The 16,072-nt window shown below is 36.7% G+C and overlaps 1 protein-coding gene across 3 annotated transcripts in view; it reads right to left on the minus strand.

Annotated features, from left to right (window-relative positions):
* FIGN (fidgetin, microtubule severing factor) overlaps window positions 1–16,072 on the minus strand; it is a 141,275-nt gene that overhangs the window by 41,480 nt on the left and 83,723 nt on the right. Inside the window, exon 1 of one of the 3 annotated variants that reach the window (XM_066346101.1) lies at window positions 13,832–13,950. The exons of the other annotated variants lie outside the window; for them this stretch is intronic. Within the exon in view, the coding sequence (XP_066202198.1) occupies window positions 13,832–13,856 (25 nt within the window). The 5' untranslated portion in view covers window positions 13,857–13,950. Of the gene's footprint in view, window positions 1–13,831; window positions 13,951–16,072 lie in introns of those variants that run through there. 3 annotated transcript variants of the gene reach the window in all.

The following is a 16,072-nucleotide window of genomic DNA, read 5'->3' on the forward strand; positions in this document are numbered from 1 at the left end:
GAGACAGAGAGACAGGGCGGAGGAGCTGGAAGCATCAACTCCCATATGTGCCTTGACCAGGCAAGCCCAGGGTTTTGAACCTGCGATCTCAGCATTTCCAGGTTGACGCTCTATCCACTGCGCCACCACAGGTCAGGCCTTGATTCTATATTAAAATGATCCCCAAATTTCACACATATACAGAGATGGGCAGAAGCAGGTTTATAGTTGTGAGTATGTGAAAAACAGTTTATTCTTGTATTTAATATTTATTAATTATTGCATTATTTTCCATATGAACTGTAAAGCTGCTTTTGCCCACCCTTGTATATTTATTTCCTTTCTCTAATTTTTATTTATTTTATTTTTTTGTTTCTCTCTTGCAGTTAGTCTGTCTCTTGTCTCTAGTAGGCACAGACAAGGAAATAAACAAAGCTTGTGTGATCCCTGTGAAAAGAGAAGATGGCTTCTAAGTGAGAGCTTGCAGGCTTTTCTTTAGGTCTTCTAACATAAAGTTTAATGTTCTGGGTAGCTGTATAAGTAAGTTCTAGATGAGAAAGTTTCTATTTAATTACTAATTTCCTTATAACATTATTATAACAGAATTAAAGGATTAATTTCTGCTCTAAAGAGCTCTTAGGCCCTGTGGACAGCCTGGAGATTTTCAAACTGGGCCCAGGTGGGAACGTAAGGATCTGCACCAACCCAACAAAAGATATTTTACAGATACCGCAGTTAAGTCTTTTCTGGCAAATGCTAAAGACTTAAAACTAATCTTTCATTGCTTTTACTCATCTTATAGTTTGGGGTTCTGAGTTTGAAAACAAAGGTTCTATTATTCAAAACTTTTAAAAGAGTAATTTGGGGAGATGCATTGTGGTTGTAGAAGGGTGATGATAGAGCTGTGGGTCACCTGGCCAAAAGGACTTAATATTTTGCCTATTTTTATGTTCTCTATGCAGTAAAAACATAATGCTTGCAAAAATGAGAGCTAACCTTTACTAAAAAACATTTACATGTTAAAACTCTGCTGGTGACTCCCTGACTCACACAGCTACAGTGTTTGGCAGCATCTCTAAGCTCAATTTATTTTATTTAGGAGATTTGAAAGACTTTTGATGGCAAGTCATTACATCATCATAGGCAAACGTTTACAAAGTATATATAACAACACTAGGCCATGTTACTGTTAGCATAAGACATTCAGCAGGTTAAAGTTGCCCAAGAAGTTTCTAAAATGCCAATTTTAAAGGAATCAATTCAAACAAAACTTATACCTAGTAATAAGTGCTTCTTTCAAAGTGAACTAGGGTATTTATTGATCAAAATGTGTACAGGTATCCTTTGAGTTCATACACAATTACTGTTGTCATACCTCCAGTTAGGCAGTTCAAATTACTTAATACTTTGGGAAATAACAACTTGGCTATGTTTGAATGAAGGTCTCTTGCCCCTTCATTCACATCTCATATAGCACCTTTTATACATCTATCTTGGAGTCCTTTACAAAGAACACTAATCAAGACACAAAATAACATTATAGCAAATAATCTTGTCACAAATTCCATTACTCAGAAAAAGCTAAATAAAAAATAACAGCTTTTCAGCCTACATTTAAAAATTTGTATCACTTAGTGTCAAGCAATTCAGAGAAGAGAATTCTACAAAGGAGAGGAAGGTGACAGGAAAAGAGCCATTAACTACACACACACACACACACACACACACTCTCTCTCTCTCTCTCTCTCTCTCTCCCTCTCTCTCTCTCTCTTCACCAAATGAAAATGTTAAGAATAAACCTAGATAATCAGTAATTAAAGATAGAATTTTTCTTTATTGTTTTAATATAGTTTATCAAAAAATTAGATAAATTAATAAGCTGACTATGCTGAAATGACCATGAGCAAATTTAGGCAATAACACATCTCAATTTAAATTTATACAGTTAAAATTCTTTCTTTGGTTAGTTAGCATGTGTTCTGATAAAGAAGTTCATGTACTTCTCCTTGTTAAAGAAGAAAAGTATGAATTATTCCCACTTATATCTCATAGGCCTCACAAATACCTTTTGAACCTCCATAACCCTATAATCTGCAATTTAAAAAAAATATGTATTTGGTAAATAATTTTCACTGGTTTCCATACAAACTAAATTCTAATGATCATTCCTGTTTTATAGATTAAAAAGCTAGGAGCTGAAGAAAAGGAATGATTTTAGCAAAACAAACAACAGTGCATGTAGGAATGGACTAATATTACTAGGGCCCCAGAAATACTAATTGATTTTGCCTGAAACTTAAATTCTTAAATTTTAGATATAAAATTGAAGGCAATATCTGACTTTATTTAAAGTTTCATATATTGCTGCTTCTCTTACAGATAAAATTGTGTGACAATAACATTATCAATTTTTCTAGAACCAAATTATGGCTTCAGTTTACTTTATGATTTATTGATTACCTTAAGGCATTAGTATTAATATTTTAAAATATCCTTGGTAATGTTTTATATCAAAGTTATCTATTTTAAGTATATGATTTTAAAATATTCATGTGATCTTAGTCCATTCATAGAGCTCCTCCCCCTCTCTGATGAAGAGATCCCTAAAGTGGAAGGAAGTCAGTGCAAAAGGCCAAATATATAGATTGTGTGCAGCAGAAAGTTACTTTTTAGGTTTTTCTTTTTTCTATTTTTGCTATTTATTTTAAGGACTTTATTTTTTTTGCGAGAAAGACAGACAGACAGACAGGAAGGGAGAGAGATGAGAATTAGCAACTCATCGATGAACTTTAGTTTTTCATTGATTGCTTCTGATATGTGACTTGATGGGGGGGGTCCAGCTGAGCCAATGACCTCAGGGTCAAGCCAATGATCTTGGGTTTCAAGCCAATGACCATGGGATCATATATACGATCCCACACTCAAGCTGGTGACCCTGTACTCAAGCCAAATGAGCCTGTGTTTAAGGCGGTAATCTCGGGGTTTTGAACCTGGGTCCTCGGTGTCCCAGGTCAATATTCTATCCACTGTACCACCACGAGTCAGGCTAGGAACATTTTTTTACAGATACTTTTTTTCTTTGTTTTAAAATAACATAAAGGCAAAAGATGATTTTAAGGTCTATGTCTAATGTTATCTAAACAATCTATGGTTGAGAATTTAAGTTACATAGATAGCTTCTAAACTAAAGTCAAGAGCTAATGTAAATATAAGAAGAACCTGAATGCTGCAGTGTCTACAGGTCTCATTCTGAAGAGGTGAGAGTACTGACCTATGAATAATTAGGAGGATTGGGAGAACAGTGGAAAATACGAGCTTTCCCATAATTTCAGTAACTGCCATTTTCATTCCCATGAAATTACTGATTTTATTCCATTTCTAGAATTATCATAGAGATTATATTATTGAATCCTGAACAGAATATTGTAAAATATTTCATACCATATAATAATTTGTATGTAGAGGGAGAGTATATTTGAATGATCAAAAGTACCTGTTAAATTGTAATTGTTTATAAGCAAGAACCTCCTGTTATACGGCTTTAACTTTGGCACATTACTTAGTACTAGTTGGGCTAATAGATGTTATTGGCAAAGATAATGACATCCTTAGGGATCAGGATTTCTCTCACCCTCAAGAGCACTAATGATCCATTCTAGATAACTACTTGTTTAGGGTGGTTGGGACCCACATTTGATCCACATTTAATCTTAGTAGTATGAATTCAGGTATAATTCAGTGTTGTATTTAACATCTAAGCACCAAGTAGATCAGCATGAAATTGATTAGAGTAGCTTGGTAAAGAGGAAGGGGGAAGGCAGGAGAACAAGCCTCCATGTGCTGGTCTCCATGCCTAGTTATTTTTCACAGGCCCTCACAGTTAATCATTTTACTTACAAATGTGAAGAAAAGAGAGAGGTAGGGATATTTTATTAATTCACAAAGGAGAAGAGTTCCAGCAGGTGACTAATATATTATAGATGGCATTCCATTCTGGGATGAGAAGTTGAATCTAGATATCCAAATGGGAGTTTACCTCTGTTATATGACTGTATGCTGAAACATGCCACATGTTAAAAATATGTACATATTTACACATACTCACACATACATACATAGTATATCCTCTAGATACTTTTTATTCTTTTCAGAACTGGCTTTCAACTAGAAAATACAGTATCTCAGGCTATTATCTTCTCTTAAGCTGAAGTAGCCTACACTAAACAAACCATGCTTCAAACCATGGCAGCTCCAATGACTCCTAAATATTTATTTTACAAACTTCATGTATATAGAGCACCAATATTTGCCAGGTTCCAGAGATACAGAAATAACTTTAAAAGCCTCATAGTCCAATTTTGTAGACAAGATCACAATTAATTATTAGATGATGTTGTAAGAGGTGTAGCAGAAATTGATGACTAATAGCCTTATAGCATGATAGGCTGTTAGTTGACATTAGAAATACAAATACACAGTTTGGAAACATCTTTATACCACATTCCATCCATGTTCTTAGCCTCCACCATCATATGCTACCACCAGCTTTTCTAACTAATCAGATCCTTATCACTGAAAAGGGTAATCATATTTTTATGATTCATGACTGATGAATCCATTTTGATATGTTGTACTGGAAAATCAGGACATTGTCCAGACTCTGGAGGCTGATGCTATCCATAGCTTTGTTTCTCAGAAAGAAATATATGATTTAAGGTCTAATGTTTATAATGACTCCTTAATGATATATACACACCACACACAGACACACATACACTCACACACATTCTGAGATCTAAAATTGCAAAGATATTGCCTAAACACTCTAGGTAGCAAAGACATTTCAGGACCTACTAATATTCTGGACATAGTAACACAATAAGTGACCTGAGCTAAGAAAACTTTCATTGCTTCTTTGACATCATTTATAACTCTTTCAACAATGTCAAATTAGATCAAGGCTAAGAACACAGTTTTGAATTACATGATTCATATTAAGAATACATAGTAGTTTCTTTGAAGAAATAATGGTAAGACTGAGGTAAAAAAAAAAGGATACATAGTTGTAGTTTTCCTTTTGCAAATAATCAGACACATAACTAGTGTTACCTACAAAATATGCCATATCATCAAGATTATTCATGTAGAAAATAAATGTTTAATATTATTAATTAATATAGATAGTTGATTAATCAATTAATATTTACTGTCTGCTGACTTTTACCCATAGAGATATCCAGAGATCATTTTGGAACTGCATAAATTTTTTCTTGATGCTGATGATCACTTTATAACTGACATCGTGACATGACATCTAGTTCTAAATAAAAACTAGATTAAAAGTGAAATTTTTATAGTTATAATTAAATAGTGATAAAAATAGGAAGGTATTCCATGAAAGCATAAAACAGAAGACTAAACTTGTGCTTAACAACTACAATTCAACCCCTGGCTGTTGCCCACCAAGTCAGGCCTTACTCCTACAGGGCTCATCAAGTCAAATTTCTGTTGTGTGCCAAGCCTGTGAAGATTAGGCTGTCTCAACCTGCCCAATCTGAGACACTGGGACACTAGATCTGATATGAGAGTTGGATTAAAAATCTACTGAGGAGTCAGAAGCTAAGCTACCAAAATTAAAATCACTTCTAACGGGTATTATTTTTCACTGTTTCATCAATAAGGAAGCAGGTGCCTCTGTACTAATTCACAGGGTGGGAATGCTTTCTGGAGTTAGATTGTCAAGAGCTGCTTTTTAAAATAGCAATACTCTTATCACAGTGAAACTTGCCTGCTGAGTCCAAAGGAAAGTTGGCTTCATCTACCTTTAGAGCCCAGGAGGAATTTAAAATGTAAAGAAGCCTAGCATGATTCCAGCTGTTAGCTACTACAGATACTTTTAAATATCCACGCTTTTATTGATCTGAAGGTACATGGGTAAGCAGGTATATACTGCAAATGGAAAACAAAAAGAAGGCCATCTGTAAAAGTCCAATTTACTGAAAGCAAACAATAAGAAACCTGTATTTTTCTTCTGTCCTCCCAAAGAATCTGGCTTTACTAGACCCCATACAGGGAGAAAAAAAAGAAGCACACAAATGAATGCCAAGGCAGATTTCATTCCTTATGATGATGAAGGGAAAAAAAGTTCCAAAAAAAGAAATAATAGTACCAATGATGATGTTAAATCTTCTGCTATTTTGATGTCAAAACCACCTTTCACCTAATCCCGTTGATTTTTATTCAGCTAAATTTGAAGCCATTCTAGAACTCAGCTTTATAAATTCTCCTCATCTCAACACATTTAATTAGCAGGGATGATACAATAGCTTCTGTAGTGGTAAATGGATAGCCTGGAAATGTAACCATTGACAAATTCCAATGGAACATTATGGCATAAAATGCATAAACAGTGCCAGAAAAGGCATATCCTTGCATAATATCGGAGTATGTCAAGGATCAAGATGTCAGACAGATCGGTATATGTCTGTGTGTGCGTGTGTGCATGTGTGTCTGTTGTCTGAGTGAAGCTGAAATTCCAAGAGGACTTCTATATAGAAACATAGACAAAGGAGAAGACTAGTATAATTAAGGGAAGCCTATAAGGCCTTTATGTAACCAGCAATGAGTTCTTTCACTTAGCCAGACTACAGTAGTAAGAGGAAGGTACAACCTCTTATTACATATTTATCAGAGCTCATGACAAATAATGTATGAAATAGACAAATATTCATACTGCAATAAGATTTCCCAAATATGTAACAGAAATCACAGTGCACAATGTATTCAACTTGAAAGTCTGAAAATTTTAGATATCTATGGAATTTTGTGATTTGAAAGCTTAAGAATGAAGTGAAAACTGAGCTCATTTTCCAGGGTTAATATAAACTTCCAAGCTGGCAGTAACAGCACTATTTGCTTATCCCACGAGTTGCCTGCGAGGAAACGACTGTAGGAGCTACCAAAAGACTAAAAAATCACCATTGGGATTTTTGTGGGTTTTTTTTTAAGTGAAAGATCCTGGTACACACTTTCTTGGAAAGAATAATTTGTCCTCTGGGGAAAAGATATTCCTGAGGTAGTCTTAGGGAGCCCATTACTGGTAGCCAGTAACTTGTCCCTTAAAAAGCAGAGAAACTCTCGAGTCATCTCACAGGGCCATCTGGGAGATGTTTGCCTCTGTGTATGGGGACTGAATGCTAGGACCCAGCCTGTGACAATCCAAGGTTCTGGCCTCCGAGGCATATGGGCACATCGAGCATATTAACAGCCATTTGGGGGGAAACATCTCCCGTTTTTTTCCCCTCTCATTTGTCCTTATATGCCACCGGTGAGAAAAGAGTGAGCCACTCTTAGGTGAATCAATTTTTTTCAGGCTGAAACACATTATGCTGTGAGTATTCTTGAACATTCAACAACTCCCTGTGCCCAACACATTGCTTCATAGCTTAGAAAGAGGTCAAAACAACCACATCACCTAAACCACATCCCCTATAGCTGACTCTGAGTCAAATTTCTTTTTCTTATTAAATACCTAAAAAGTCTATGGGTCTATGGTAATTACGCAGATAAATAAATAAATAAATAAATCTAAAGATGGAATGAGAAATAAATTGAACAGATTTTTTTTAAAACCCAAATTAGGTTTTTGGAAACAAACTGAAAAACAAGATGAAAACCAGAACAGAACCAACTAAGAAGAAATATTTTGCATCAGAGCCCCTGAAAGAATTTGGAACGTACACTGGCTTTTGTCACAGCCATCATTTGTTCAGTAATTTGAGATGAACTCATATAGCAACCCCAACTGCTAACCTAAATTTCTAGGATATTCTGTCTTCAGGAATATTCAAAGCATTTTTTAAAGGCATTGCCAAATGCATTTCTATATGCGAAATCGAACTACATACTCCTTTGACTCCAGAGTCCTCATGGTCACACAGAACCTTTGCGGAGCACAGATGTGCACCTAGGCTATTCCCAGAAGTTGAAACAAATCCCAAGTGTAATAAAATAAAAACTATTCCTTGAGTTAGTACCAGGACAGCATCTCAAGCAGCCTGAATACTTTGGTCACATTATGAGGGGGAGAAATCCCTGGTTTCTGGGAAAGTAAAAAGAATAGACTAACTTTTAAAAAGCATTTGTTACCATGGTAATTAGATGATTATCATTAGTTGAGTAGCAAAAATCAAATTGAACATTTTCTTCTCCTAAATTAGCAAAATTAGCAAATTGTCACTGAAACTCCTAATATGTCTAATAACTCTGTGCAGTACAAATTCCCAATTTCAGTCATGTTATCAATACACCAAGATAGAAAATAAACTGCAGAACTCCTACTGGCAATTGTGCATGTACTAATAAACAAGAAAATCACCAGTAAAGAGAGCAGAATATTGTAATACATTTTTTAAAAAGAATCACACAAAAAATAACCTGTCACGGTTTGATCTTATTGTGTAAAAGGGGTCCACTCCTTCCTCAGAGATTTATCCCTTCTCTCAGGGCCTCTGGGTGGCCAAACGGTTCTGTAGTGCTATATTACTCCAAACTTCCATAACTGTATTCAATGCAGCATAATGCAATTTAGACGCAAAGAATTGATGTACCTAGTAAGAGTTGCTTCACTCTCTTTTCACTGATGGTATCTGATCTAATAGGTAGAGAAATGTGCTGAATTGTCACAGCATACATTTCAATGAGAAAAATCACTACAGCATAGAAATATTTATGGAACTGCTGACAACATATCAATTAATAATGCCTGCAAGATACAAAGAGAGAATATTCTATCCTTTACAAGTTGAGAAAGAGCCAAGTGAAGACTTAATTTCATGCAGCCTCTCATATTGCAACACAGCAAATAATTTCACCTCTGGCGCACTAGTCAGACCTGACTGAGATTTTGCTAATAGGTGGAATGAAGGAGAGCAATAAGAAAAGCTGGGGGTGTTGTGTGCTACAATCTGTGTAAACCAGGAAAGTGAGGAGGATATATGCAGAAACATTTGTGTGTCCCAGGAATGTTTACCCTAGGAAGAAAACCTAAGCTACTGGGAAAATAGGTAACACCAAGATTGGATACCAAGGTCAGGAAAGGATGTAGAGTTATTTGCACCATATACTCCTTTCTGCTGTTTGAATTTCTTCTTCTTTCTCTTCCTCTTCTTAAACCATGAGTATGTTTTAAGTACGTTAGAAATATTTCATTTTAAAGAATGGCTGAAGAACATATGAAGAATAAATACATTATAGAAGAGTAAGGTTACAGCTGTTAAAGAGCAATTCTGATTTCAAATGTCAGAAAAAAGGAGAAGATAGCATATTCTTTGTCCTATACACAAAGTGACTTCTGAGTTGTAACAAAGATACTTTAATGACTGAACATGACTTGAGAAACCCCAGTACTGTCTTTATTAGTTGTCTATCCTTAGATGGGATTGCCATATATGCCCTTATCTGTGACTGGGGGTAGTTAGCTGCATGTGCATGTGTATCTGTGTATGGCAGGGGTCAGGCTGGGTATAATCAAGACTGGCTACCTGGAGGAGGGGGTAGGTCTCATTAACTAAAGGAGTGCATCCCCTGCACTCTACAACAAGGGACTTACACTCTGGTAAGATTTTGAAGATGGTAAGTGCCCAGTTTAAAAAGCAAACAGGGCAAGGAGAATTGCAGATCTCTATGCTATGATGTTTCCTTCCTCTAGTCTCCTTCAGCGGGGTGCCAGTGCTGCTTCACCTATGTACTTTTCTTCAGTTATGGAGATGTTGAATACTTTTGTATATTTCCATGGGCCCACGTTTCTGAAAAGTTATCAGAATTGTTTATTGTTGAATAAACTCCAATATATACATTTTACAGCTAACTTACAATTTTACTGACATAAAACCTCTGCCAGCCATTAGCACTTCCCCCCTACTTATTCATCATAGATGTCCTTCCAAAACAATCTAAATTTCTATTCATTTTATCTATACAAGCAGGCAGTAGTAAAAAAAAAAATCATTCCTTTTCCTGTTTTCCTCTGCTTAAACCAGCTCTAAATCTGTCTGTGGGCCAAAGAGCTTCAAGTTGAGTTCATAAAATAGTGCAGCCCCAGCAAAACTCTACTCAACCTGTCTTTAATCTTTAGGAAAGATTAACTGTTACCTCAGGTTTAAAAATTAAGCTATGTGAGTCAACACGATAACCACAAAGATGAATCAGACAACAGATACCTTTTTGAATGAATTAGCTATTTTGTAGCAAGTTCAGCAAACCAACTATGTGAGCTCTCACACTGCGCCACACCAATCCAATGGCCAGTTGATGGATGTAACCTGAAAGTAAATTGAAATAACTCCCCAGTCTAAGCTGACTGTCTCCTGTGTGGGGACTTTTCCACTATAGGCTGGCAAAATGAACTGTAGTTTTTATAGTACTTCAGAAGATAATTGATTATTTGCCAGTAGTCTGTTTTTGAGTTGCCGCTTATTATGATTTGTTTTTTACCCACTCTAGGGACACACTTTCAATTTCACAGTCTTTTGCACATTGCGGACAGTGGCTTTAATTTCTTACAGGAAGGTATGCATTCTCTTTCTATTACAGTCCGCCTCGTGGCTCTGCAAAGAGCAGGCAGGGAACTTTCCATCCAGGGAGGAAATGTCTACGCTCGTGTTGGCATGCTCACTCCATCTGTAGAGTTGTGGCTGAAGAGCTGGGAAGGGAATCAAGTAAGAACCTTTCTTCATCTAACGATGGACACCTCTGTGTCTCACAATCTTAGACGTTCTGTCTAAGGGATAGTAACATTACTCAAAGTACCATTCTTTAAGAGTTTATGGATTATTTCTCTTTTTTTTCCTATTTAAATAAGAGTTTCTGGCACAGTTAAAGAAAATCCTATCAGGAAACAGTTGTTTTCCTCCTGCAGAGACTAACATTCCTGCAGGCAATGCAGCAAATTAACCAATATAAATGTTTCCTTCAAAACACAGAAATCTTTTATCTATTTAGGAAGAGATCACACAATATAACATGTTGAACTATTTCTATTAAGCCCAAAGATGACAAAAAATTGAAAAGAATAAATCCATTATAAAGAATTCATATCTGCTGCTTTGTGAGCAATCCATAATACACCGCATTGTGCAAACTATAGGAGATGATGACCTAACAATACAGAATGTAGAGAGGGCTTTTGACAACAGAAAAGCATAAGAGAGAGTATCATTTAATGGAGAGTGAAAAAAAAATGATCCTGGATTCTTTTTCCTCCTTTATTTGTTGTGTCACTTTGTAAAACCTCTCTATGCTTTGCTCTCTTCATCAGAAAAATGAGACCTATGGTTTTATTTTTTATAAAGTGCTTTAGGATTTAGGAGAACCCCGAATGCATTATAGGATGAAAGCTGCCATGGTGCACATCATGTGACTACAGCAGAAAGGGATCTAGAGACCAAAAGCAAAACATGAATCAGCAATGAACACTCATTTTGTTTGTTTAAAACCCCAGGAGGTACAAATATATGTCAGAATTGAAGTTCATCCTCTTCCTTTATAATCACACATTACTATATCTGGGTCTGGTTTTGAAACTTGAGTTTAGTAGAAAGAATATGAATGAAGGAAGTAATAAGGAGCAGGGTTTCTCTCAAGCAAATGCCAAGTCACTAGAGATGTCAGCAAGAGCTATACTAAGCCATGCTCAGTTCCCCAAGGGACCAGAGATACAGGGCACTGGTTTTCTCTCTTCCCTCTTCTTCAGCATACTGTTATTTCCAACAGAGTTATGCACTGGGGAGACAAATCAACAAAGGAGAACCTGACTCTTCAAACTGGCCAAAGTTACATGAGTTTTTAGGACCACAGGAAAGTCAAAATGAGGAATAAAGTGGATCGTCGCTTTGAGACATACGTCAAGATAGTGTTCTAGAAATTAGGAGTTTTAGGTTTCTTCCAATGCTTATTTCAACATAAACATAAGGCATTATCTTCAACAAGCCAAACTCTTCTGACCTCTGTTTTCTCAACTGACATTAGAGGTGAGAAAAGTAGGGGGTTGGTTTAAATGATTTCCTTCCAAGACCTAGAATTCTTTTATTCTTTGAGTGCATGAATAATGATTGTAGACCTGGAATATATAATCGAGGGGTAAATGTTGAAAGCATCAAGGTAACTTTCTCTGGAAATAAAATCTTTTTGGTATCAGGATAATAGATATGAGAAAACAAAAATAGAGAAACACCACAATCATACAGTTAGCTAGTAGCAAAATTAGGACTAGAGTTTGAGGTTTGAACATAAATCCTGATTTTTTTTATAGCACAATAGATTTCCTATAAACTTCCCAACTAGAAACATCTAAAACTGAGTATATATAAAAAAGAGAGAATCCGAAGCACATAAACACATATTTTCTCTGTGTGTGTGAGTCTCTGTCTGTCTGTGAACAATGTGGGAGTTTTGGGGGCATTGACTCCTCACAGAGTGAAAATCTGTGTATAATTTTTGACTACCCCCAAAATTAACTACTAATAGCTACTATGGACCAAAGCTTTGCCAATAACATAAACACTTGATTAACACATATATTGTACATTATGTATATTATACAAAGTGGTGCCTTGACACATAAGCACTTTAAATCACGAGCAATTTGAGAGATGAGCAGTCACTCACGGGATTTTTTGCTTTAAGTCATGAGCGGGTATTTGAATCATGAGCTTCTACCTCCTCCACTAGATGGCCTGTTGAATGTTCTGAAAGGGAGGAAGAAACAAACTTCCATGGAACGGTTTTTTGTTGAAACGTCCTTTAAGTAAAAGTGAGGAAAGTGTGGTGAAAAAGCCAAAAAGTCAGTGTAGAAAATGTAGATTTTTGGGCAAATGAGTTTGTAAAATTTGTATTTTCTGAGTTTGCTCACTTTTATTGTTAAAAATGGTGCTGGGCAGCTGTCTGTGAAATTGCTAATTACCTTCCTGCTTGGGAAGGGCTATTGTTTTGCTAATATCTCCTCCCCCTCCACCAGCATCTTTTCCTGACCTGAAGGTAAATACACTTCATAAACCAGTTTATTTCTTTACATTCTCTCATTATATATGTATATTTACATATATATATTTGTTATTTATAAAGTACATATTTTTATTTAAAAGCATATAAAACAAATAATTCATGTGGTTTTGGGGGGCCGGAGTAGATTAATTGCATTCCCATTAATTTAAATGGGGAAATTCGATTTGACACACGAGCAAATTGAGTCACGAGCTCGGCCATGAAATGAATTAAACTCATGTGTCAAGGTATCACTGTACTATATTCTTACAGTAAAATAAGCTAGAGAAAAGAAAATTATATGTTACTAAGAAAATTATAAGGAACAATCATAAGGAAGAGAAATGCATCTGCAATACTGTACCTATTTTTTTAAAAATAAAATCAGTGCCTAAGTAGACCCACACTGTTCAAACTTGTAATGTTCATGGGTCAACTGAACAATATATATAACAATATGTATTATATTAAGCAAGAGTATACTTTCCTATATAAACCTGTTCTCCTTTCTGTACCCTCTGTTCTGGGTATCACCCCATGGGCCTAATATCCAAAGAGGAAAGAAACAATGACATTCTCCTGTTTCCTTCATTCCCACCCTGAATCACTTTGCATTCTCACAGACCACCAAATACAACTGACTTCACCTCTGACTTTACACTCTTTTCTTCATCCCCAACATCTTTGCATCATTCAGGCCTTCATTTGTTGTCTTACTCTTCTAACTGGTCTCTTTGACCATACATAAATCTCTCTTCCATACATGGGCTTACAAATTCTTTTAAAATTAAAATGTAAATAAAACTCTTACCTGCTTGAAAACTGTCACAATTCATTAGTTTATCCCTAGGATGAAATCTAAGCTTCCTAGTAGAAAAAACCCAGGCCCTGTTGCCCACAGCCTGACTTTCCAGCTCAACTCCCTCCGTTCTCCACACACACTGCATGCTTCAATGAGAACAAATGCTGGCAGACACTCCCCGGGCACTGCACAGCACTGTACCCTGGCATATGCTAGGATCTCAGTCTGCAAATCCCTATGCTTTTCCATTGTTTACTTGAAAAATCCCATTCATCTTTTTAAAATGCAAGTAAATCATTCCTCCATGGGGATCCTTGCAGCTCTGCACTTTCTTTATAATTAACCATATCCTGTTCTAAGCGGCTCCTGTACTTTGGACAGGCTTTCACTGTGCATTCTTCACACTGTATTATAATTGTTTACTTGTACAGCTCCTCCATCACTAAATGTGAAACTTGAAGGCAAGAATGTATCTTAATCACCTTTATCTCCTTAGCACAGTGTCTAGAACAGGGAAGGTCCTCAATATGTGTTTAGAACTATGAGTGAATAAACAAATGAGTGAACATTCACTCGACAACTATTTTACTAAATGTCTCAGAGTTCAAGGAGATAAAAAAAAGTCCATTAATGACCAACAAGAAAAAAACCTGGTAAAGATGAAAGCTATTCAGACCATTAAACTGGTATGACAGAATGGAAAATGACTGGGTGTTGAAATTGGTTCACATGGTCAGGAAAGGCTTCTTCAAACCTGTGAATGACAGAACTGTCTCACATGCTTTGCCAAAGGAACAGCTATTGTCCTGATGGATTAGCTGCAGCTCAAACCCAGGAAAAGAGAGTAATCAAGCATACCTCAGAGGGTTTTGGTTTTAGCAACTGAGTAATTAGGAGCGCTATAAACTCTAATAGGGTATACTTGGAGAGGTGCAAGTTTGGAGGACAAAATTAAAAGTTACCATTTGGCCTCTTAAATTTGTAAATTCCTACTGGATATCTAAGTAGAGTCCAGTAGGCAGTTAGATATAAGAATCTGGTGTTTTAGAGGGTATTGTGACCAGAGAAAAAGATATGAGAGCCTTCAGCTCCCCCAAAATGGTATTTAAAGATACCATCAGGCTGGCTAACATAATTTAGGGAAGTGTGTAGATTAAGAAGGGCCAAGCCTTGCCTGACCTGTGGTGGCGCAGTGGATAAAGCGTCGACCTGGAAATGCTGAGGTCACCGGTTCGAAACCCTGGGCTTGCCTGGTCAAGGCACATATGGGAGTTGATGTTTCCAGCTCCTCCACCCTGTCTCTCTCTCCTTTCTCTCTCTCTCTCTCTCCTCTCTAAAATGAATAAATAAAAAATAAAAAAAATAAAAAAATAATAAAAAAAAAGAAGGGCCAAGCCTTGGGAGACATTCTAACATTTAGAGTTCAAACAGATGCACCAGTAAAGGAGAGAAGAAGGATATATACTAAGTCAAAAGGAAATCTAGGAGATCATGGTCAACCATGAGAAGAAAGTATATAAAGGAGGCAATCAATAGTCAACTTTATTGAACTTTGAAGGTCAAGTAAGATAAAAATGTTCAATCAACAACATCCAAGGAGGCCCTGGCCGGTTGGCTCAGTGGTAGAGTGTCGGCTTGGCATGCAGAAGTCCCAGGTTCGATTCCCGGCCAGGGCACACAGGAGAAGCGCCCATCTGCTTCTCCACCCCTCCCCCTTTCCTTCTTCTCTGTCTCTCTCTTCCCCTCCCGCAGCCGAGGCTCCATTGGAGCAAAGATGGCCCGGGCGCTGGGGATGGCTCCTTGGCCTCTGCCCCAGGCGCTGGAGTGGCTCTGGTCGCGACAGAGCGACGCCCCGGAGGGGCAGAGCATCGCCCCCTGGTGGGCGTGCCGGGTGGATCCCGGTCGGGCGCATGCGGGAGTCTGTCTGACTGTCTCTCCCCATTTCTAGCTTTGGAAAAATAAAAATAAAATAAAATAAAATAAAATAAAATAAAATAAAATAAAATAAAATAAAAAAACATCCAAGGATATTGGTTCACTAGTTAACACACTAAAAGTTGAAATAGGCATGAAGCCTTAATTTAAGTTGAAATTTAGCTCTGTGAAAAAACCCATGAAAAGATATATTACACAGTAATAAAAAAATGTTTTTTTTCTGTATTTGGTTAAAGCAAAGCTTAAAATGGGTAATACTTTTCGGAGAGAGATGAGAAGCATCAATTCTTCATTGTGGCACCTTAGTTGTTCATT

This window comes from Saccopteryx leptura, chromosome 7 (assembly GCF_036850995.1).
Source record: "Saccopteryx leptura isolate mSacLep1 chromosome 7, mSacLep1_pri_phased_curated, whole genome shotgun sequence".
Classification (NCBI taxonomy): Eukaryota; Metazoa; Chordata; class Mammalia; order Chiroptera; family Emballonuridae; genus Saccopteryx; species Saccopteryx leptura.